The sequence below is a fragment of the Ahaetulla prasina genome, chromosome 10 (assembly GCF_028640845.1).
Source record: "Ahaetulla prasina isolate Xishuangbanna chromosome 10, ASM2864084v1, whole genome shotgun sequence".
In the NCBI taxonomy this organism is placed as follows: Eukaryota; Metazoa; Chordata; class Lepidosauria; order Squamata; family Colubridae; genus Ahaetulla; species Ahaetulla prasina.
Genome location: NC_080548.1, coordinates 21,523,738 through 21,548,435, shown reverse-complemented (window position 1 = coordinate 21,548,435; position 24,698 = coordinate 21,523,738). Strand labels below are relative to the sequence as shown.

General features: G+C 40.3%; 1 protein-coding gene across 9 annotated transcripts in view; it reads right to left on the bottom strand.

Moving 5' to 3' along the window:
* The window catches only part of SCMH1 (Scm polycomb group protein homolog 1), a 56,183-nt gene that overhangs the window by 12,670 nt on the left and 18,815 nt on the right, over nucleotides 1-24,698 (bottom strand). For 3 of the 9 annotated variants that reach the window (XM_058195751.1, XM_058195752.1, XM_058195754.1), the window contains 7 exons: nucleotides 20,715-20,785; nucleotides 18,381-18,615; nucleotides 16,070-16,158; nucleotides 14,191-14,434; nucleotides 2,867-3,099; nucleotides 1,899-2,025; nucleotides 94-294 (listed from right to left, as the gene is read on the bottom strand). In XM_058195751.1, the coding sequence (XP_058051734.1) occupies nucleotides 94-294; nucleotides 1,899-2,025; nucleotides 2,867-3,099; nucleotides 14,191-14,434; nucleotides 16,070-16,158; nucleotides 18,381-18,615; nucleotides 20,715-20,785 (1,200 nt within the window). Of the gene's footprint in view, nucleotides 1-93; nucleotides 295-1,898; nucleotides 2,026-2,866; nucleotides 3,100-14,190; nucleotides 14,435-16,069; nucleotides 16,159-18,380; nucleotides 18,749-20,591; nucleotides 20,786-24,698 lie in introns of all 9 variants that reach the window. The other 6 variants (XM_058195759.1, XM_058195760.1, XM_058195753.1 and 3 more) reach the window with 5 other exon arrangements.

The following is a 24,698-nucleotide window of genomic DNA, read 5'->3' as shown; positions in this document are numbered from 1 at the left end:
CTGCATTGCTACTATTAGAACCCCATGGCTAGCAGACATGCCTCCCCGGAGATATTTTCCCAACAAAGTAAGACGTATCAATGTGAGCGTTACCTGAAATAACCTCTCCTCCGTGGCCTTGCTTAAGGAATGAGAAGACAGTTTTCTGGTGGTAAGCACAGTCAATGCAAGCTTGGACTGCTTGCTGCAGGACTACAGACGCTCGAGCTGGACCGAAATGGTCAGGCAATTGCTGGATTTTCTTTTTGTCCAGATGAGGCCCAGGGCTACCGTTTTTATTTAAGTAGATGCAAACTGGGGGGGAGAGGCGGGGCGGGAGTGGGAAACGGAAGGGAAAAAGGAGAAGCAAACACATTAGAAGCCTTCAATACTTTAAATTTGCAAAAAGCAGAGATAAATGTCTTGTAAACTCTGGATCAGGCAACCGTTCCTTCATCTCTCTTTTCTGCAAATGAGTTCTCTAACCTGGCTGAGTTCCAGAGAATAGAGCCATGCGCTGCATTAGTTTCTGAGAGTCTATCTATCCTGAAAATCGCTCTTTTGCTCCTCTCCGTTATATAATTTAATTTGCCAAAAGCTGCTTAATAAACTACGAAGGTGAGAGGCTGAGACTCAAGCCGTAGATTATGTGCTCTTGTTTCTCAGCCTTGGCAACTTTAAGATGGGTGGACTTCAGTTCCCAGAATTCCCTCGTCCAGCGTCCCTCTGCAGCGAACTAAATGAAAAGCATTGCACCTGTATCTGCAACAGCCTTGCACCTTTTAATGGGTCTCTTGAAGATTCTCCAGGGTGAGTAAGCATACATAGCTATGTTTAGGAATCCATTCAGCAGGCTCTAACAGAGACATTTAACACCCGCAGAATGGATGTCAAATACTCAGATTCTGCTCCTTTATAATAGTGAAAAATTTATCCTTAATTGGCTGATTTATTCCTAATGCAGGAGCATGTGTAAATACAAAATGGTTCTTTTAAAACAATGTTTTCTAGTCTATGCAATGAAGATTACCTTTCTTCTTTTTTTTACATGTTGATGAATTCACCCTGAAACACTGTCTCATAATTCCTGGAGAAATTGTGCAGTTAAACAGGTCAGCCACAAAGCACTCCAATATTTCTAGTTTGATGCCAGTTACATGAACACAACGTGAAGACCCAAGAAAAGAATTATTTTAGATAATTATTCTTTTGCCCTATTTTTTTCCTCTTATGAAGTTGCTACTTTAAAAAAAAATCTCCCTCGTTAGGTTTGTCATTCATTTATGTATTTGTTCAGTTATTCAATTTCTACTTCCATCCAAGTGCTAAATGATTCCAGGTGGCTTACAAAGAGCATGAATTTGAAAATGTCAAGAAACTGTAAGGTAAAGGTAAAGGTTCCCCTTGCACATACGCGATAGTCGTTCCCGACTCTAGGGGGCGGTGCTCATCTCTGTTTCTAAACCGAAGAGTCAGCGCTGTCTGATGACAATGTGGCTGACATGACTAAATGCCGAAGGCGCACGGGACGCTGTTACTTTCCCACCAAAGGTGGTCCCTATTTTTCTACTTGCATTTTTACATGCTTTCGAACTGCTAGGTTGGCAGAAGCTGGGGAAAGTAACGGGAGCTCACTCCATTACACGGCACTAGGGATTCGAACCGCCGAACTGCCGACCTTTCTGATTGACAAGCTCAGCGTCTTAGCCATTGCGTCCCCTTCAAGATACTGTAATAAACTACAAAATCAAGATAGTAGAGCAGCCACGCCAGAGGAAGAGAAAACTCAAAATACATTGCCATTGCCACACGTTCGCTAATCATCCCAGCAAACTGCCTGCGGGAGGAGCCCGTATTTTTAAAGGCTTTTCTCAGAAGATAGCGGGAACTTTCAGAATTAATAGGAGGCCGTTCCTTACCTGTAGGGGCCTGCATAGCAGAACTGGGAATAGTAGCTGCATCTTGCGGTACTGTACTTGTGTCAGGTTCAGGGGTGCTAGTTGTCGGGGAAGTGGGTGCTGGATTTAGTAACGTTCGCTGCTTTCGCTGAAAGAAAAAGTCCAATGGCTTTCAATGGAGGAACAAAGTCTACTAGGTAAAAAGGAAGAAGCTGTTCAGAACTGATATTACTGCATCAAGGATAGGCTCTCAGGAACATAAAGAGGAAACGGTATCCCTGTGACTAAAGTGTACGAAGCCTAATGAGCGAGAAAAATGGCTTGAGTCATCAGCAACCACCACGGGGACTGGCATAAAAATCGTGATTTATAGCGGCAGCAAAGATTTTAAGCAGTTGGCTCGGCTGCCTTTGCTTCCTGCTTTTCCTCAATGGAGCTTGAAAGCAGCCTGTATGCACAGAACCCTGAGTAGTCCACAGCCTGCTCATCTACAGAATTAAAGATCTTTCAAAGGTTTCAGTCCAGTGATTTTAAGATAGTAAGCAGAAATACACGAAAAGTTATTGTATCTAATCAAATGGTTCTTAATTAATTGCCAGCTTGGTCTGGTGGTTAAGGTGCTGATCTACAAACCAGGAAACCACGGGTTCTAGTCTTGCCTTAGGCATGAAAGCCGGCTGGCTCACTTTGGACCAATTACCAGGAAACGGTGACTTCTAGTCCTGCAATAGGAATGCAAGTCAGCTGGGTGATTTTGGGCCTGTCACTCTCTCTCACTCCAACCCACCTCACAGAGTTGAAAATTAGGAGGAGGAAAGAGTATTATATACGTTTGCCACCCTGAGTTATTTATAAAAAATGAAGGTGGGGTAATCAGCAAGCAAACATGATTCTTCCATCGCTGGACATAGAATAACCTTCTTGCAGTGGCCGCATCAAAGAGGGAGGGCTTATGTTTGATAGTTCAGCCCTGCACGTTGACCACCTACCTTCCCACCAGGCTTTGGCCCCCTCTTTTTGGGGAATTTTAAAGGCTCCACTGTCTTGGAAGGGTTGGGGTTGGGGTGGCTGGTTAGCACCTTGGGTGTCCGGCCTCTTTTACGACCAGGTTTGCGTCCTCTTTGTCCAGGCAGATGTTCCAGGATACTCCTTGTGGTGTTGTGCATGGTGCCTTTTTCGGAGATCACGTCGGGGGGCGGGAATGGGGTCTTTGGAATGACAACTGGCATAAAAAAGAGGAAGGAGAGGAGACGGTCAAGGACCATCACAGCCTCATTCAAAAGACCATCTGGAACAGGGGTCTCCAACCTTGGCAACTTTAAGACTTGTGGACTGCAACTCCCAGAATTCCTCAGCCAGATGTATCTGGGTTTTTTTTCTCTTACCCACCAAAGTGGAGAGATTGCAGAGGAAGGGATTATAAGAGAGTAAGCAAAGCTGGCTGAGGAACTCTGGGAGTTGAAGTCCACAAGTCTTAAAGTAGCCAACGTTGGAGACCCCTGATCGGGAAGACCAAACGCAACCTAATCACTCTGCTGGTGTGTTTGTAGTAAGGTTTAACCTGGGGTGTGTGTCCGTCCAACTTTGGCACCTTTAAGACTGGTGGACTTCATTTCGTAGAATTCCCCAGCCAGCAGGACTGGCTGGAGAATTCTGGGAATTGAAGTCCACCAGTCTTAAAAGTTTCCAAAGGTGGACACCCCTGGTTAAACACTTTGGACTTTTTTTCTGAAACAATTACTTGTTTTGTACATGATTAGTTCTTTTAATCTGACTTCGTAAAGAACGAAATCAGACGGGTTACATTCAGCAAAATGAATGGACCCCTTGAAATGACATCACAGTTTTACTGCATTTTCAACATGAACCCATTTTACGAATATGCAGCCAGGGTTGACAGGGTCTAACGACAAGCTTTAGCCATGCAGCTTTTTTTCATCCTACATCGTTTTCATTTGATGGGAACATCCAGAAGATTATTTTTCATGGGACGGTTCAGAAACATGAAAGTTACTCAACCTGAGACAGGCTGTCTATATATGAAAGGAGACTGAAGGAAATCCAAAATTAGAATATCCTCACAACATGTCTAATCTCTTGTCTGTTCAGGGAGGGAAAAACTCCACATTCTTCTAGAAAATGGTCTTCGCTATCAAACCTTGTGTACTTTCAAGAGATTTCTCCTGATGTTCTATCCAAAGTGCCTGTACATACTTAGAAGGCAAGATGCTAATGATTTGCACATGAAATATCTCACCATTATATAAACACTGTCTCTTCTCAACACGTAGAAATACATGGGGGATATCACTGCAATCTGTACAGCATCAAAGTGTACTTTAAATGAGCCATAAAATGATTATGAGCTATCTCCAAGACAATCCTAATATTATATTCCATGACTGCCACAAGACCAGGGTAAAGTTCAGTCCAAGGGTGAAATCCAGCAAGTTCTGACAGGTTCTGGAGAACCGGTAGCAGAAATTTTGAGCAGTTTGGAGAACCAGCAGAGGAAATTTTGAGTAGTTTGGAGAACTAGCAAATACCACCTCTGGCTGGCCCCAGAGTGGGGTGGGAATGGAGATTTTGCAGTATCCTTCCCCTGCCATGCCCACCAAGCCACTTCCATAGAACCAGTAGTAAAAAAATTTGGATTTCACCACTGGTTCAATCCCTATTTTCAGTCCCGTATTAGTTATAGGGCATTAAATAATCCCCATAAACCCCAGATCACCAAATAGTCTTCTAAGCCCAGTGTTTTACCTTTATCCACCTTCCAAAATGGAATTCTTTAACTTGAAACAGACATTAGAAATCTCCCTTGTCATAACTTTCTTGATGGGTGCTAAAATCTATGTTCTTTATCTCCAGAATGCATTGTTGCATTACTTTACCACCACAAACAAAAAAGCTTAAGGGGAAGTGAGTACAAATTCAAGAATATAATTGAATTTGGAATGTTGCAATCCAATGATATTAAACCTACTGTTACTTCCATTACTTGGAACATCATACTTGACTGATTATGGACCATCAAGCCATTTTTCAACTCATTTTTGATTCTCTCCTGACAATCTGTCCATATCCTGGTCTTTTTGTTTTAGGTCTTCTAACTATCACTCATCCTCACTGTAACTGAATCCATTAACCTTGTTGCTGGTTATCTATCCTCTTCTTCACTTTCCTTTCACTTTTCTCAGCATTTAAGACCTTCTCTAGCGAGCTATAGTAGGTATGATAGTTTCAGCCAGCAGGAGGATGCATATTTACTATGAGCATATGAAATCCACAAAATCAGTGTTTTTCAACCTGGGCAACTTTAAGAGGCGTGGACTTCAACTCCCAGAATTCCCCATCCAGCATTGCTGACTGGGGAATTCTGGGAGCTGAAGTCTATATCTCTTAATGTTGCCTAGGTTGAGAAACACTGCACAAAACCACTGGCCAGAATGCTCACCTGCTCATACTGTGGAACATGTCATCCCCAAAGTAGGTGCAGCATTCTGCCTCCTTGCATTCTGCAAGGTCGTTAACATTGCTTTTTTTTTCTATTGTGCTTTTGGTTTTAATTATTCTGGGCATTCAAATCTTTTCTGACTCCGTTCAAGGAAATGATTGCGATAGGTACCAGGTGCCTCGTTCTGTGCAAGTTCCAAGAGTCTGCAATAATTTATCGCCTAATGTTAATAGCACCAATGACAAACAGGATTAGATGTCTCTGTAGACTATTATGGAATGCTGAATGTTAATGCACAACTCCAAAATAAACTCATGTTGAATGTTAGGGATTTTAATCATTTTATTTTTATTCATCAAATTTATATAGTTGCCCATCTCATAGAAGGTGAGTCTGGGCAGCGTACAATAAAGCCAATTATCCATACCAATTGTCAATTATACCAACTAAGTAACGATAGCAGGCAAGCACATACTTTTAATATGCTGCCATTTATCGTGGGTTATATGTTTTCTTTTTACTCTTCTGTTTTGTTTTGTTTTTAATAATTGGAAGCTTTGCTGAAGAGCGGTCTGAATAGCTTTTAAAAACAAGCCACGCAGAGAAAATATGTAAAAAATGTGTGAAATGAAAAGGACTTCATTTCAGAAGATACCTGTGGGTGGAGCACAGAGTCACCTAGGTCAACACACTTATGCCCAAAAGTTAACTGTTCACACACTTCGCCACTCATATTCAGATGCAAGCATGTTCCTGAAGCCGCAATATTCAACAACAAAGGCTACAGAATGACTCTAGTCCCCACATTACACCTTCTGTCACTACGAAATACCAAATTTTCTGTTCAACTTTCAAAACAAGCAGAGAACTGGGAAATGGTGAAGCCTAGACCAGGGGTCTCCAACCTTGGCAACTTTAAGACTTGTGGATTTCAACTCCCAGCTTTGCTGGCTGAGGAATTCTGGGAGTTGAAGTCCACACGTCTTAAAAGTTGCCAAGGTTGGAGACCCCTGGTCTAGACAGACAAATCTACAGTTATGTCTATATTATCTTCTGGCAATTCAACAGAAGAAGAAGAAGGAGGAGGAGGAGGGGGAGGAGGAGGAGGAGGAAGAACAGAGATACATGACAGAGACATCATTCCTACCAATTTCTGCCTGAAGCTAGTCTCCCTTCCACCCCGAAGTATCAAAGCTGACTAAACCCTTAATCTGTTCACAGTTATTTGGGGAAAAAAATGGTTGACAGGTAGGGGAAGAATGTCAGGTGCACATAGCTATAGTAACTTTAAAAACAATTAATTTTTTGCATTCCTGCTGAGCACAATAAAGTTGTCTCAATGGGTGACTGCATCAACCAGAACAAAGAAAACTGGGATAAATGCCTATAGTTGTGCCCCGGTGCTGTAACTTTCATTGCCCTTGGCACAGCAATGAAAAAGAGTGCATTCTTTTTAAGTCTCCTTTGCTTGGCAAGACCTCCCTGTGTCTCTGCCAGCTGGAAGGGTGCCAAGGTCAAAACTCTACTCTTCGCATTCCAGATCTCTCGATAATGCAGAAAATTGCCTCTAGCTCACAGTCTGTCCAAAAGACAATTAACTCTTATGATCCTGTCCCCCAGCTGCTAAGAATGCCAGGCAAGCAAGCTTCATTAGGGTTGACTAACTTTAGCGGGGGTGACTCTGAATCCAAAGAATACAGCTTGATTCAGAGTGGAGCATGTTGTGGTTAAAAATTCGGTACACGTTGATTTTTGCCAGTAACTTTGAACATTGTTGTTTAACTACGGGTAGTCCTCAACTTATGATCACAGGTAAAGGTAAAGGTTCCCCTCGCACAGATGTGCTAATTGTTCCCGATTCCAGGGGGCGGTGCTCATCTCCGTTTCAAAGCCGAAGAGCCAGCGCTGTCCGAAGACGTCTCCGTGGTCATGTGACCAGCATGACTCAACGCCAAAGGCGCACGGAACACTGCTACCTTCTCACCAAAGATGGTCCCTATTTTTCTACTTGCATTTTTTTTTTACGTGCTTTCGAACTGCTAGGTCGGCAGAAGCTGGGACAAGTAACGGGAGCTCACCCCAATTACGCGGCACTAGGGATTCAAACCTTTCGATCGACAAGCTCAGCGTCTTAGCAACTGAGCCACCACGTCCCTTGGTATGACCATAACTCAAGCCCAAAATTTCTGTAGCTGAGTGAGACAACAGTTAAGTGAGTTTTGCCCCATTTTACGACCTTTCTTGCCACCGCTGTTAACCACTGCAGTAGTTAAGTTAGTAATGCAGGGTTGTTAAGTGAATCTGGCTCCCCCATTGCCTTTGCTTGTCAGAAGGTCACCAAAAGGGGATCACACGACCCCAGGATGCTGCGACCCGTCATAAATATGAGCCAGTTACGAAGCTTCTGAATTTTGATCGCGTGGCCACAGGAATGCTGCGGCGGACATAAATGTGAAAAACGTTCATAAGCCAGTTTTTCTAGTATCGTTGGCAACTTCGAACGTTGACTAAACTAAACGAACTCTTTTTGTAAGTTGAGGATCACCTGCGCTTCCCCCTCATTTCTGTAAAATTTCTCCATTCTCCATAACAAAGATTATTTTTCTGAGCAGCTCTGCTAATAAAGGCATCCTCTTTTACAACTGACCATTAATTTTGCTGTCCATGATCTGGAAGACTTACAACAGGGCTACAAGTAGCACATAATCACTGCGTAACTCCTAAAGGCAAGATAGGAACAAAGATTAAGCAGAAGGGCTCTACTTGAAAAGAGCTGCATGCCACCTCTTGCCAGTCAAGAGATGAAGAGGCATGCAAAGGGATCATTAGCTGAGGCAAGATCAGTTGCTCATATAGATCACTCTGGCTTGCCAGTTTCTCACTGCCTGAAAATTTAAGTCATCACTGAAAATCGGATGCAGATGAAGCGAAAAGAATGAATCTTAATCAAAATGTTTTTAAAGGTGGTTAATTGTTTCTGAGATATGCATAATATGTCCATCAAAAACTGTTATCAACATGTTGGGATAATTATCAAGTACTGATGGATATAAGACGTAAAAACCAAACTATAGACTAATACATTTGCCATTCTTCATTTAGGAATCAATGTTGGGATTTTCTGAATCCCATCAGACCCCTGAAATGCCGATCCATAGTTATTCTGATGGTTACTGAAACATGTGGAACGAGGCAAGAATCCTTGAAATTAGAGCTCCGTTTTAAATGGAGCATTGCTTATTACATAACAGTACATGAAGCTGGCAGCTCCTGTAAACTCAAGATTACCAAAAATAAAAAAATAATCTGCTCCCTCTAATACTAAAAAAGCTAAAATGCTCCAGGGTTTTTGCTGCTGGCTAGCCAAATTCTAGTCCTAAAACATCAACATATACTCATTTTCCAACTATTTTCAAAGCTTGCATTATCAACTGATGAGCTTGAACAGTAATAACCAAAGAAGGACAGTTTGCAGACTACAGATATCCCTGGAATAATTGTCTTCAGCTCTCCCACACAGTTGGGATACATTTCCTGTTATCCTCAGCTAGCATGCCCAACAGGGATTGTGTAAACTAATTAGGAGGACATCATATCACTGCCCATTGAGCCTTCTACTGTTGAATTGGGGTTGAACCTGGGATCTTTAGCATATAAAGGACATGTTCCACGACTAAGCAAAATCCAACTAATAAGACCACCTCTTCTTGAAAGCTCAAATGGCTGGGAAAATTAATTACTGCTGCTGAAGGGATGGAACTGATTCATAAATTAATACAAAGAATGAACTTGAAGCACTAACCATAATCTTCTAATTTACACGAGATCGGTTTTTACCATATAAACAGAACTAGTGGACATACTTATTTGATTTATTTATCTGAATTTACAAGCCACCCAACTCCCACAGATTCCAAAGTTTTGCTTTCTAAAACGGTATAAAAACTTGCAATTTTGTTCAGTGGGCAACTTTAAGCCTCTGCTCAATTTTTTAGTGATTTGAACAGAAGTGGAAGATTATCAGCACTGATAAAAGCAGCACAGCACACCAGAAAATTCTGAGAAGTAATCCATCAGCCTTTGCAATCCTGTATACCTTTTTGGGGTGGTGGGGAAAATACATTTGCAATCTTGAGAAAAGAATGCTTTGGCTCCCTTTCTTATTGCACTTTGACTTAGTCAATAATTGCAAAAAATCTGGAAGAAAATTCTGCACCTGCTTCTAAACTTGGTGTATGTTCAAGGAATCCAGGAGAATGTGTGGCTGCATTGCTACTGCTTGCTTCAATGTTTGTGGTAGAATTGCCAGCACTCATTATTTGTATTATGGGGATCCAGCAACAGTCAACCTAAATAGAAACGATAGGAAGCACTAATACATGGCAGTTGTTGTTATTAATGTTAACTGGAGCAGGACCTCCAGCTTCTAATGAGGTGAGTACCAAAAGAGAAAAGGATGCAGAGGAGCAGGAGAGAGATACAGTAGTGGCCAAAATTGTGGAAACCTTTTGTGAAAAGTGTATTTTTGAGGTTTGATGGTTAATAACACCACTTTTTTTTTTGGAGTTTCAAGATAATCCTATTCCACTGCTGGAATGGCCTGGGAATAGCCCAGATCTTAAACCAATTGAAAATCTATGGAGCTAACTAAATAAACTTGTTAGTCAGAAGCGACCCAGCAATAAAACCTAGTTAATAGAAGCAATCCTTCAATCTTGGTTTCACATTATAACAGCTGCAGAACTAAAAACTTGGTTCATTCCATGGGAAGATGTTGTAAGGCTGTAATTCATGCTAAAGGTTACCCAACTAAGTATTAACTGATGTGATAATTATTGTATATCTTATTTTTTCTATGTGTTTCCCTTTTCTTCTTCATATGGTAACTGCTATTCTAATAGCAAATCCTTCATAAAGGTTATTGCATTACATTCTTGATTCAATTATCTTTCCATTGATATATAATTTTATGGCACAACTTCAAAAAAAAGTGGTGTTATTAGCTAGTTTTAGAAAATATACTTTTCCCAAAAGGTTTCCACAATTTTGGCCACTACTGTAGGCAGTTCTTCAGTGGATTCTATCTTTCACACTACCAAAATGTAGTGTGGCACAGTGGTTAAAGTGTAGTATTGCAAGCAAACTCTGCCTGCAGCCTGCAGTTTGATCCTGACAGGGTTCAAGATTGACTCACCCTTCCATCCTTTCTATGACCTCAAGAGGAAAAAACTGGAAGCGTCGCGGTGAGACTGGCTGGGAAAATACCGGGCTCTGATGAGTCTGGGAAAACCCAGCCAGACGAACCGCTGTCCTGTAGGGATGGTGAAGAAGGAGTGGCATCTCAGACGGCTAAAGAGGAACAGGCAAGTTCCTCGGAAATCCAGAGAAAACTCTTCAATCTGATGGCGGGGGCGGCGGCCATTGCGACTGCCAAGAAGCCGGGGCTCTGGAAAAAGAATTGTGCAGGAGCGGAGAATTGATGGAGTACTGGCACCGGGTAAGTAACTGTCCAACACACAGACAATAAAGAAAAAAATTGGAAATTTTTAAAGCTACCCTGGCGTGGAATTAGCGGCTAATTAACGTTGGGGGGAAGTTAATCCACAGAAGAGAGAAAGCGGAAGTAAAAATCACCAAAGCCCAAAACGGAATTTGATATTTAAATTTTAAATGTGGATGCTGAATTTCGAGAGATTAAATTTATCACAAGAAAAAGAAACCCAAGAAAATACTTTTGGAATAAGATTGGTTAAAAACTGTAAGAAAAACGCTGAATGTTAAAAGAAGAAAATTGTAGATTCGAGAGAGCCATCTACTGGCAGGAAAAAAAATACTATATACTAAAAAAGGGAAATTTTCTGTGTCTTTGAGAAATGAGCCTTGAGACTTTCTAAGGAGGATTTGTTTGTCTTTTCAACAACTGAACACTGATAATACAAGAGCTGGAAAATAATAGGCTTTAAATTGGAACGAAAAAGTAACTAGAATGTTAAAATGTGGCAAGAACTAATAGAGCTGGTCAAATCTGTACGTTTATCTTTTGATGTGGATAGAAAAAAACCAAAAATTTCATCGGAGGATACTCAACAGAGTGAACAAGCAAACAACGAGAAGCAAGAAAATAACATTGAAGATAAAGATATTGATGAAAAATTAAATGATTACATTGGGAATAACAATGAAAAAAAGAGAGTGCATAATATTGTTAATGATTTCACTGGGATAAACAGTGCAAAAAATAGATTGCCTGGAAAGAAGCAAAAGAGACAGATTACTAATGGGGAAATGAGTAAGAGGAATGATTACACTGGGGTTAACAATGGTAAAAATAGAAATGATTACATTGGGATTAACAGTGGGGAAATAAGGAAGGCAAGAGGAGAAAAGGGGAAAAGAAGAAAAAGAAAAAAGTAGAGAAAAGGGAATATTAGTTCGACCAGGAGAAAATGGTTAAAAGGAGTAATTAATGGATAGGAGGAAGGGTAATAGGATAAAAATGTAAAGTATATTAATTGATTTGATAAATGATTTACTTAGAAGATTCAATAATAATAAATTAATAATGGCATTAGGACTAATACTGGTGATTGTATTAGAATATTGGTGACTATATTATTTGAAATAAGAATATGAAGAATTGTATTATTTTTGATGGTTAAATGGCTGAGTTAAAATGATATTGTTCCTGATGGTTAAATTTTTTTGATGGTTAAATGGTAAAATGATTAATTTTTAGACAAAGATGATGTTAAACAAATTAAGGAAAATATAAGTTTTATCTATTTAAAAATTGAAAAGAAAAAATTGTGATAAAGAAAATGAATGAATTTTCCATTTAAAACTAAAGGGTTTCAACAGTTATAAAAACAAATGTTAAGAATATATATGATAATGAAGAGAACAATTTGTATTATTTACGGGACCGCCTGCTGCTACCGGTGACCTCCCATCGACCAGTGCGCCCCCATATGGAGGGTCTCCTCAGGGTGCCGTCGGCCAGACAATGTCGGCTGGCGACACCCAGGGGGAGGGCCTTCTCTGTGGGGCCACCAACCCTCTGGAACGAGCTACCACCAGGTATCCGCCAACTCCCTGATCTCTGGACCTTTCGACGCGAGCTGAAAACATTTCTGTTCCATCGCGCAGGACTGGCCTAATGGTTTTTTAAATGGGGTTTTTATTGGTTTTATAGTGTCCAGCCAACTTTGAATTTTCTCTTTTTAAACTGGTTTTAATTTTTGTATCAATTGTTTTATTCTGGCTGTAAACCGCCCTGAGTCCTTTGGGAGAAGGGCGGTATAGAAATTCAAATTAAAAAAAACAAAAAACAAAAAAAAGTAAATAAATAAATAAAATATTAGGTGAAGATAAGGAGGTGAGGGTGTATAGTAATTTTTGACCATATATTTTATAAAAATAAAAATGAAAAGAGGAAAGTAGATTTTGTCAGAAATTGGAATTTATAAATAGTAAATATTGAGAAAGTAAGCTGTATGAATTGTTGACCCGGCCAATACTCTATCCAGAAAATACGTATTTTATGTTTTGTGTGTCTAAAAATTTTTTTAAAAAAAAGTTAAAAAAAAAAAGAGGATCCAGATTTTTGTGGGGAGGGGGCAATATGCTGACTCTGTAAGCCACTCAGAGAAGTCTGTAAAGCACTGTGAAGCGATGCATCTAAATGCTATTGCTAGTGCTATGTTCACTCTAAAGGCCTATGAACCACCTTTCCAGATCCTAAATGGTTCTCTGGGAAGTTACAAATCATCTAACTCTGGACAAGAGAAGACAGTGAAGTGGCCTGCAATAATGGGGACTTTTCAAAAGATAAGATAAATGAGCAAACACACATGTCCTTCACCAAGATTAGCTTGGTTTAACAAGTAATTTAGAGTGTAATAAACTATGTTCCATGGAACGTCAGGGTTCCTGGACAACTTGAAGAGGTTCTGCTGTCAAAAGCACTGAAGGTATTACTATTCTTTCTGTCACCATTTTTTTTTTATAAAACATGGATTTATAGCAATCACTACAACCAGGAGTGTTTACTGAAATAGGCTGAACATTACACCCATAAAATTTTCTTAATAATGCTTAATTCAGACTGATGGAGTATGCTGGTGTTAGGATTTGTAACCAATGCAATAAATAAATGGAAAAATAAAAATAAAAAACAGTTGTCTTCTAAAGGTAGAGAAAAGCTGATTTAATCCAAATCAGTCATGCTGTGTTAGAGATATATATTTACTCTTGTGCTGTTCTTCCACTGCCATCTTTTTCTCCAGGGCTCTTGATTTATTGGATTTATACCCTGCCTTTCTATTCTGGCAAACCTTTAAGGCACTTAATAAAATCAAAAATGAAAAGAGAATACAAAAAGTAAAAATACGGTAGAATGCAGGGAAATTCTCTGATCAGCCAGAATTTCTACAAACCAGAACCATTCCCTCTTGCCCTCCCTGTTCCCCCATCCTAGCTGGCTATATTACAAAACGCCCTGGCAAACAAAGTTGACAGAGAGGCACCCTTCCCTTATATATCAGTCGGGACTCTGAGACACATGGCAGATTGGCACGTTCATCCAAGATTAAATCATGGCAACAACTGTTAGGCTGGAGGAGCCACCACTAGGAAGCTTTGTCTTCCTAGATTAGGTTACACCTGAAAGGAAGAGAAGTCATTGGCTACCCTCCTTGGTCCTACAATGACCAAGTTGTAACATCCTCCTAATTAGTTAGTACTTTTATTGGTCCAGGCCATTTTCAATGCCTCCCTCTCTGATTTACTGATCGGTCTCAAAAGAGATATGAGATATAGATGGGTGAACGGTGGTAGAAATTGTGATGGTGCACTTACCTTTTGTTCCAGGGGGTTGTAAATTGTCACCAGTCAATGAGCACCAGCCAACAGGAAAGATGTCACGAGAATCATAGCGGCACCAGTAATCAAAGGCTCCCCTCCAGCCATCAAAAGTGATAAGGACTTCAGAACCCCGTACCTCACCAATAGTGGCTGGGCAGATGAAATGTGGGTTCTTCCTGTCTACAGCCTCAAGTTTCATCCCCATCTTAAAGAAATTCTGGGATGGAGATGGTGGCTCCTAGGGGAGAAATACCCAGCAAACATCCTTAAGTCAACCACAGGTCCAGGCTTGTCTAGTCATGCTTCTCAAAATGCTCTTGCACAAGGTACCATAAGAAGTCGAGATTCTGCATCAGAATGGCTCAAATGCTTCACTGTTCAATTTCAGATGCATTCTGAAATTCTGGGTTGTTGTGGTTTTTTTTTTGAAAAAATCTGATTAGGTTCTACATCTGAGCAATAATAGCCAGATACCATTTTTCTAACTGATTTGATTTTTTAAGAAGTCATGCTGCGTGGGAGGGCTATATTTGGGAAGTTCTTATCTAAGTTCACCCAAAGGATAACTTCGTTGAAACCCAAGTTATCCTGAATGGTGACAGAACAGAGGCGTGTTGAAAGTATCAAGTGCCCCATTGGAAAAGCATTTATGGAGAACAGAAATGTCACAATATAGTGAGAGAAATAGCATTCTGTTCCGTGAGCAGCATCTGTTCCATCTGGGCAGCATTAAGTAAGGGGGGGTTAAAAAACCCCCACAACATCCTGATTTTTAAAAAGGAGGCTTGAACATTATGACTGCAAGTCCAGACTTCTTGAAATAGCCAGCCAACTCTCTCTCTCCTAACATTCCTTCCTTTTTCCTGTTGTCAGGTTGAATTACCATTTCTCCCAAATGTCAAGGTTGCTGTCAGACACCTGCAATAATTCTTACCAAAACCTGGCACGCTCTAAGAAATCTAGGACTCAGCTTGATTATATAAATTTCCTTTGTTGCAGTTAAAGCAAGCCAAAAAAGATAAAGAGCAGTTTCTACCAAGCTACAGTCCAGTCATCTATATAAGCATAACACAGCCTAAAATCTTGGCTCCCCCCCCTCCCCTCCATCCTGAGATCTCAGTTGTCTGGGTAGCTATTCTTTTCTCAAGTGTGTATCTTGCACCCACCTTAATCCTTAAATGGATTTTTCTATATTCAGCTTTTCCTCTTGTTAGCCTTTAATCTTAACACAAACACATTCACACAGAATGCATCCGATTCCATTTTATTGCTTACAGAGACTCCGTTCTCCCAAGATTTATCTCTTCAGCCTACAGATATTACTCCCAGAATCTCATCCAGAAACCCCAGCAGATGTCCAAATACAATTCAAGATGCTGATTGTACATAAAGCAAGCCACTTAGGGCCAAGTTACTAGCGGGACTGCTTCTCCTTGATCGTTTCTGCCCGTCCCATCAGACTGGACAGTGGGCAAGCTCTGGGCCCCAAAGGAAACACGTCTTCTCTGTCATGGCGCTTGTCCTGGGGAACAGCCCCCTTCCAAATATGGACAAACAGACAGTCTTCCAGAAGCCCTGGACCAGGGGGGCTAACAGAGCTGTTATGTGGGTGCAGTTTAATCTGTTAGGTGCTAGTGAATTTTTTTTAGGGGCCTTGACTTGGTATTTTTTATGCAATGGATTGTGACTCTGTTTGGTTGTTATCCGTTCTGTTTTTATATGTGCCTTGGCAGATGGGCAACTGTATAAATATATCAAATAAATATATATTTTTCCAAAAAGTGGCCTATCAACCAGAGGTCGCTAGACTTATTTATCACAACAAATGGAACCAGGCGGTTTCAGGGATCAGAAAGGCTGCGTGCTATAGTACCTTATGGAAAATCCGAATGGGAGCCATTTCTGCTCCGTTCAGAGTCTTCAGAAGAAACATAGGCCAAGAGGAAGCGTTCAGACGAAAACCTGAAGCGGAGATGGAGGCTGTTAAAACAGTAGCTGTAACGGAGAACATCCTAGCAGTCATCCTTCCATCATGAAGGCACCAACACAGCATTCAGTAACACTGATCTCCCAGTAACAATGTTACTAAATAGTAAGTATTTCCATAGTGCAAAATTACACTTTAAAAGTGTAAAGGAAGTACAGAATTTACAGACATGAGAAACAGAATGGAATAATCCAGATAAGAAAACTTCAGTGCAAAATGGAAAGTTCACCCTTGTAATGGCAATAAACACAGGGAGCCAAAGGAAGTGGTGCTGATGTAGTTCAATAAAACAGAATGATTATTACCTGTTAATTTTAATGTATTTTACCGCCGATTCCAATAACACCACCTTACTCAGATAAACAGTAAGAATTATATATATATATTAAAAAAAAAACCCACTTCCCGACCAGTAAGTCAACAAATGTTCAAGGAATAATCAATTATGCATCTCATGAGCTACACTGGATAAAAAAGCCTTCAAAAATATTTAAATTTAGTTTAAACCAGGGGTCTCCAACCTTGGCAACTTTAAGACTTGTGGACTTAACTCCCAGAGTTCCTCAGCTGGCTGAGGAACTCTGGGAGTTGAAGTCCACAAGTCTTAAAGTTGGCAAGGTTGGAGACCCCTGGTTTAAACCGACTTTCAGACTAGCTGCTATCCTAGTTACCCGTGATAAGGACAACATGACATAAGAACGACCAGACTAAGATCTTTTGCAGTAAATACAGCAAACAAAAGAAAGTCCTCGAGATGGCTAAGCAGTCCTCACCTTAGTATTTATCGGAGGATCCAAATTGTTGGGGGCAATATGCTGACTCTGTAAACCACTTAGAGAGGGCTGTAAAGCACTGTAAAGCGGTATATAAGTCTAAGTGCTATTGCTATTGCTAGCATGAGTTGACTTGCTTACAACTTGGAGAGTAATTCCTTGGAATCCACCATGGACAGCAAAGGGGGAAAGCAGAATTAACCTCAGCAAATTTAGGAATCGATAACAGATTGTGCTTTTCAGGAAGACAAAGCAAGACTCTCTTCATTTTCAGGAGTCTTCTGTTAGATATGGCAAGAGCACCAGGTGCTTGTGATTTATTGAAGTCATGAGGGATTTTTCAGGAGCCAGCAGCTTTTCTGAGTGATTAATATAAAAGAGATGGGACTTCCTCTATCAACACTAACCACAACAAAAAGGCAATTAGTAAAACAAGAGGCCTCCTGGATTAGCAAACACTGTATATAGAATAGAATAGAATAGAATAGAATAGAATAGAATAGAATAGAATGGAATGGAATGGAATGGAATAGAATAGAATAACAGAGTTGGAAAGGACCTTGGAGGTCTTCTAGTCCAACCCCCTGCTTAGGCAGAAAACCCTATAGCATTTCAGACAAATGGTTATCCAATCCCTTAAAACTTCCAGAGTTGGAGCATTTACAACTTCTGGAGGCAAGTTGTTCCACTGATTAATTGTTCTAATTGTCAGGAAATTTCTCCTTAGTTCTAAGTTGCTTCTCTCCTTGATTAGTTTCCACCCGCTGCTTCTTGTCCTGCCCTCAGATGCTTTGGAGAAGAGCTTGACTCCCTCTTCTTTGTGGCAACCCCTGAGATATTGGAACACTGCTATTCATGTCTGCCTTAGTCCTTCTTTTCATTAAACTAGACATACCCAATTCCTGCAGCCATTCTTTATATGTTTTAGCCTCCAGTCCCCTAATCATCTTTGTTGCTCTTCTCTGCACTCTTTCCAGAGTCTCAACATCTTTTTTACATCGTGGCAACCAAAACTGGATGCAGTATTCCAAGTGTGGCCTTACGAAAGCATTATAAAGTGGTATTAACACTTCACGAGATCTTGATTCTATCCGTCTGTTTATTCAGCCTAGAACTGTGTTGGCTTTTTTGGCAGCTGCTGCACATTGCTGGCTCATATTTAAATGATTGCCCACTAGGACTCCGAGATCACAGTCACCACTATTGAGCAAGGTACCACATATACTGTACCTGTGCATTTTGTTTTTCTTGCCTATATGTAGAACCTTACTTTTTTTCACCATTGAGTTTCATTCTGTCAGATAAGGCCCAATGTTCATGTCTGTCAAGAACATCGTATTTGTAAAAACATCACATGCCAGGGATACCGTTCCTGGTACTGATGAAAGTAATCCTCTTTTGGGCCAAAGGAGGTTTCAACTCACCTAAAGGAGGCTGGAGCATCCCGCCATTTTTTTCACAGTTGCCAATGGGCTGGATTTCTGAAGAATCTACCAGGCGCCAGAAGTCGTTCTTGTTGTCACTGCCATCAAGACGTAATCGGAGCCGGGCACCTGTCAGCCCCACCACAGTGGCAATACAAGTTGACGTGGTGTTTCTGGGGTCTTGGGCTTCTAACTTCATGCTGATCTTGAATTCGTTGCTGGGTGGGGCATAAGACTGAGGAGAAGAAGGCTTTTGGTCACGCTTCATCCTTTAGGCAGTTCATTTTATGCTCTCCCCAAACGCCTCTTCCTTCCTCCTCATTCCCTACATTGTTCCTGGCTTCTGAACATCAATAAAACTTTTGGGGCTGTGATTCACAGTCAAGTATGCAAAAGAGAAATTAACAGGATAAGGAACAGGGGGAAGAGAGGAGAATCCAACCATCAACAGAAGATTAACTCTCTTCAACTGAAGACATTAAAATCTAAGCTTTTCTCCTTCCTTTTGTTCTTCAGTATCTTTTGAGGTAAAAGAGGCAGGATTTCATACTCCAACCAAATGGTCCCACTTTATTATTACTAAACCAGTTCCATGCTTACCTTTTCCACTGAACACTCTTGAGGTCATGGTAAGTTGCCTCAACACTGTCAAACTATTGACTAAATCTACACTTCTATTAATCTTCTCATCGTTCCCATCACCCATCTCCTTCCACTTAGGACTGCATGACTGTAACTTTGTTGCTTGTATCCTTACGATTTATATTGATATTGTTTCCTGATTGCTTATTTGTAGCCTAAGTGTTGTACCTTAGAATTCTTGATGAATGTATATTTTCTTTTATGTACACTGAGAGTATGTACCAAGACAAATTCCTTGCGTGTCCAATACTTGGCCAATAAAGATTTCTATTCTATTCTATTCTATTCTATTCTATTCTATTCTATTCTATTCTATTCTATTCTATCCTATCCTATCCTATCCTATCCTATCCTATCCTATCCTATCCTATCCTATCCCTATTCTATTCTTATGCAAGTCAGACCATCTACCCAATTCCCACAATATTGCCTACTTTGATCCCATTGAACTGAACATGCTAGGAATTACACTCAGTGCCTTTACAAGCATCTTACATCTGAAACTTCCACAGTACTCCAAAATCTTTGCTTCTCATACTTTCACTTTGCAAATGATATTAAAACAATGGGCATGCTAAGAATTATACATTGACTCATTTTTTTGGCAATTATTCCCTTTGGTTACTACAGTGCATTCCATCTATGTAAAAGTGGCTTTTATTTTAAAATTCTAGTCAAAGACAATACCCAGCAGGTCATATCTGAGCTCAGATATTATGACAATAATCCTGTTTAATTAAAGTTTAGTCTAAAGCAATTATTTACATCAAGTCTGAAACAATCATAATGTGTTATGAATGTGTATGCAATGGTCTAAGTCCTTCCAGGCTAGTTCCTCACATTGTCAGCGTTTTTTCTGTCTCTTTCCCTCTAATAAGATTTCAGTGTTAAAAACAAGTAAAATCAGTGTGGAAAAAAGAGGAGAGGGAGAGGTCACAAGCGGGAAGCAATAGTGAACGAATTCCCTTTTCCTGGAGTTATTTTGTAAGAAGAAAAACAGGAAATGTCTTATCTGGATGTGCAGGTATGCCTCGACTTACAACCATCCGTTTAGTGACCATTTGAAGTTACAACAGTACTGGAAAAGTGACTTATAACTGGCTCTCACACTTACAATCATCGCAGCATCCCCAGGGTCAAAATTTGGGTGTGTAGCAACCGCCATATGTTTATGATGGTTACAGTATCCTGAAGACACGTAAATGCCTTTTGCATTTCCTTCCCCAGCTGGCTTCCCACGAGCAAAGTCAAGGGAGGAAGGTGGATTCATTTAACGGCTGTATGATTCACTTAACAAATGCAATGATTCAGTTAACAATCATGGCAATCATGGCAAAAAGACTGTAAAATTGAGCGTGACTCAGCCGTTCCGTTCGCAATGGAAATTCTGGTCCCAGCTATGGTCGTTAAGTCAAGGACTACCTGCACCCTTTAGGTACACACAGCCCATGTTAAATCAACGATACCTGCGAATTAAGGTTCCTGAGCTATTTCATCAACTCTAGAACTCATAGTGCACCTTTTTTTTTTTTTCAGTTCTGTTCTAGTATAGAATTTACAACCGGGTACCTGCTTTGTTTGTTCTTCTCCCACCAACAGAAGGCAGAGGAGTCTATTCCATACTTGTATAGGAGCCGACTAGAAGCAGACCCCTTCATCCCAACTCTTTTAGAACATGGAATGCTCCATTACCTGCTTGAAGCAATGGGCAGGAGCTGGGATGGAACATGTCTCTTTCAAGTATTTATCCCAGGCAAAATGACCTGAAGAGAAGATGGAGAACAAAGGTTGGCTGTGATGAAAGGTTTGGAGGCAAGGTTGAAAAAAAAAAAGCCACTTGGTCTTTAATAAACACTTTGTCGCTCTGCTGGTTACCGAGGGCCCTTTTGGCCTCTTTGCAGGAAAAATAATAATAACAAATCAACTCTTTTTCAACAATTCTTGGTCTGAATGGAGGTCTGAGACATGATAAATTACCTGGGCATTAGTCATAAAAGGATTGGCACAGGATGGGAGCATTTACCTTAGCCAAAGCTTAAGTATAATTTAGCTTTTAGTTTATGTGCTACCCTTATAGCATGTTCCAGTTTCATTTTCCCAGGGGCACACAGCAGTATATTTATTCTAGCAAGTGGCTTTTCTTTTGTAGTCGAATCAGAGTACATGCTTTTATATTCTTCTCCTTTTATATTTCATAAGGTGTTCTCCGTGTCTTTGGAATCCCAAAGTAACATTGCATGTTACTAAAAAGATTTGTTGCTTACTTATTTTTTTAACATTCCATTCCACTCTTAGCTAACAAGTCTCCCAAAGCAGCTTGTAAAATATCAGAAGTAAAGGTGTTTCTGCCACAAACAGCTTCCTCATCCAAACAAAGAATTCAAGATGGACTGTTAGGGTTCAATTACATGTTATGACGTCTGAGACATGGCAATGTAAATGGAAGCTGTGAATCAAGTTCCTTTCTCTAATGTCTACTTCAATGTATTGACTTTTTTTTTACAGTTTTTGTATCATTATAACAAGATTTCCCTTGACTCATCATTCTCAGGGAAATGTTTATAGTACTGGTGTCAGGCTATGAGGGCATAATGAATTCAAGAAGAAGGAGAAAGGAACACACAAACCTGACATTTTGGCAATATTCTCATGTTATCTAAAACAGGTACTTCTGTTTTTAATTGGTAGGCAAAAGAATATAGTAATATTTCTCCAACAGTTGTGTAAAGGGAAAGGGAAAGGTTCCCGTTGCACATATGTGCTAGTTGTTCCCGACTTTAGGGGGCGGTGCTCATCTCTGTTTCAAAGCCGAAGAGCCAGCGCTGTCTGAAGACGTCTCCGTGGTCATGTGGTCGTCATGACTAAACGCTGAAGATGCATGGAACGCTGTTACCTTCCTACCAAAGGTGGTCCCTATTTTTCTACTTGCATTTTTTAGGTGCTTTCGAACTACTAGGTTGGCAGAAGCTGGGACAAGTCACGAGAGTCATACCGTTAGGCAGCACTAAGGATTTGAACCGCTGAACTGCCAAGCTCAGCATCTTAGCCACTGAGCCACCACATCCCTTTGAACAGTTGTGTAGTGTACTCTTAAAATGAACTGGCCCACTTAATATACAAATAAAAGGAAACTGTTTAGGGTGCAGAGTTGGATCTCAATATAACACAGCTACTATGTTCACAAATCATGCTAGGTTAGCATTTTCCAATGATGTGACTATAAACTTTAGAGAGACATTTGATTTGACGCTGACATTAGAAGCCAGATAGGATGATGATGATGCCATGCCCCAGAATTCTACAAGATTTTCTATTTGGCAAAAGATTGTCATTTATAACAGAGTAACAGAGTTGGAAGGGACCTTGGAGGTCTTCTAGTCCAACCCCCTACTTAAGCAGGAAACCCTAACTATTTCAGACAAATGGCTGTCTTATCTTATACGATTGTCTTACTTGAATATAAATATTTATGATGATAATGATGATGATGATTATATTATATATATTATATTGTCTTAAATAGTTGTCTTATCTTAGCTCATATAATCTCCAATCATGTGGTTTCTGGCTGCTTTGAATTAGATTAACATGATTATTACATCAAGATTTGGAAATAGCAATAGTCATCCTTGAATATGGATTGTGCATAGTAAGAAGGCATGTACACAGTCTGAAAATGGTTTTGTAAAGGGACATAGAATCAAAAAGTTAGCATAATCTTATGCTGAACTAAGATAAAAAGAGGTTGGCTAGTTTGGGTATTTTGTGATTCAGACCATCACATCAAACCCCAACATGGTTTAATTGATTGGGCGTAGGTTATTCTATGGATAATCCTTATTATATTTGATTCTTTGATTTAGTGTTTACTATGGTGTATAAGCTGAGCCAGGGTGAAAAGTCAAGTATTGTACTTTTAACAATACTTTAATAATTACCACATGACCTTTTAATATAGCAGAAAAAAAAAAAAGGGTTTTCAGCTTTATAAGAGAATTAACAAAACGTCATTTGTTTTTATAGTTTTTCATGCAACAATTAGCTTCGTTACATTTTGATAATCATTCAACTGTTTTCAGTGGCAACCTGCCCTCTTTTCTCTAAGGGCTTGCTCATATTGCCAGCTCCATATGGCTCATACTATGGGAATGCAGCAAAATTAACTCAAAAGAAAAGATACAAATAAACTCACATAAACAGCACATACACACACACGCCATATACAAGCCAATTAAATAAGCATACCCAGCCTAACCATGTCTCCAGAGTAAACAAAATAAAAAGGCAATTTTCTTCCCTACTGTTGGTCCCAAATATTAGATATTAGTAAGTAAAGCGGACCTGGCTTAAGGATGTTCTGACCTAGGCTTCCTTAGAAAGTATACAGCACAAACTTAGTCCCGGCAAACCTCTTTAATTCAAATGGCTGTGAATTATTGCCATTCACAGACCGAAAGGATTCTCAAACAGTCTATCAGGGGAGTGCTTACAAACACTCACCTTATCTCCCTTGGAATGCTACCAGAGAACTAATTGCCACATGCAGGGCAAGGCCAAACTTAGCACAGAGTCAAACAGAGCTTTTACCGACCAGATGAACTAATTGCTTCCTGCAAAAGTTTCTCTTTTATGTCTTATGGGAGGGGCCAATCATCTCCAAGCCTTACTACCAAGTCGACCCTGTTTCCTTAATTGTTCCTGTCTCCTGACATTTCTGTGCACGTGCACACTGGGAACAGGCTCATGCTGTTCTTCTGCCTCGCTGATATCATACTCTGGAGGCAGCAAAGAATTATCAGATGACCTTGGCCCACTCTCTGCCTCTGACTCACAGCCCTAGTCTGAGCCTTTCCCAGACTCCAGGACTGGTCCACATTCCTCCATAACCTCCTCACTGTCTGAATCTGCTGCCAGCTCTGCTGGCCGCTGGCGAGCCACAACAAAAGGTTTCAGTTAGACATCATGGGCTAATAGTAATAAGAAGGCCATTCCTCTAATAATCCAATCCTCCTTTTGAAACTATGTTTTTAATGACCACCACTTTATCAATGTCAACAAGCAGGACAGTAGGGCCTGCACAAGAGAAGGTCACCATCAGAAATTTGATAAGGGGGTTACATCTTTCCCACTTTAAAAGGCCACTAGTCCAACTGTTGCTGATAACTTGAATTTCACTACGACAGCATTCCTGATTGATGGCTCCCCAGCCTCTGTTTTGTGTAAAAAAAAAAAAGACTCCTTTTATAGATACCAAGAGATACCAAATTTTAAAACTACAGATTAACTTGTGACTATATGCTGTTATGTGGGAATTAGATGAAACTTTTCACATCTACGAACAACAACAACAAAAAAGTCAATAATTATGAGCCCGCAAAGAAAACACCTCATCTTGCCATGGTTCACATAAATCGTGTTCATCAAAATGGCAGCGACTTCAAGCAAAGAATGGCTGGAAGAAATCTTGGAGGTCTTCTAGTCCAACCCCTGCCCAAGGCAGGAGCCCTTATACTATCCCTGGACAAATGGTTGTCCAATCTTTTCTTGAAAACCTCCATGATGGAGAACCCCCAACATTGGAAAGCAAGCTGTTCCAAACTGATTAATCGTTCTCACTGCCAATTATGCTTATAGAAATGTGCTATCTCAGATGTATCACCTTAAGGGTTGAGCTGG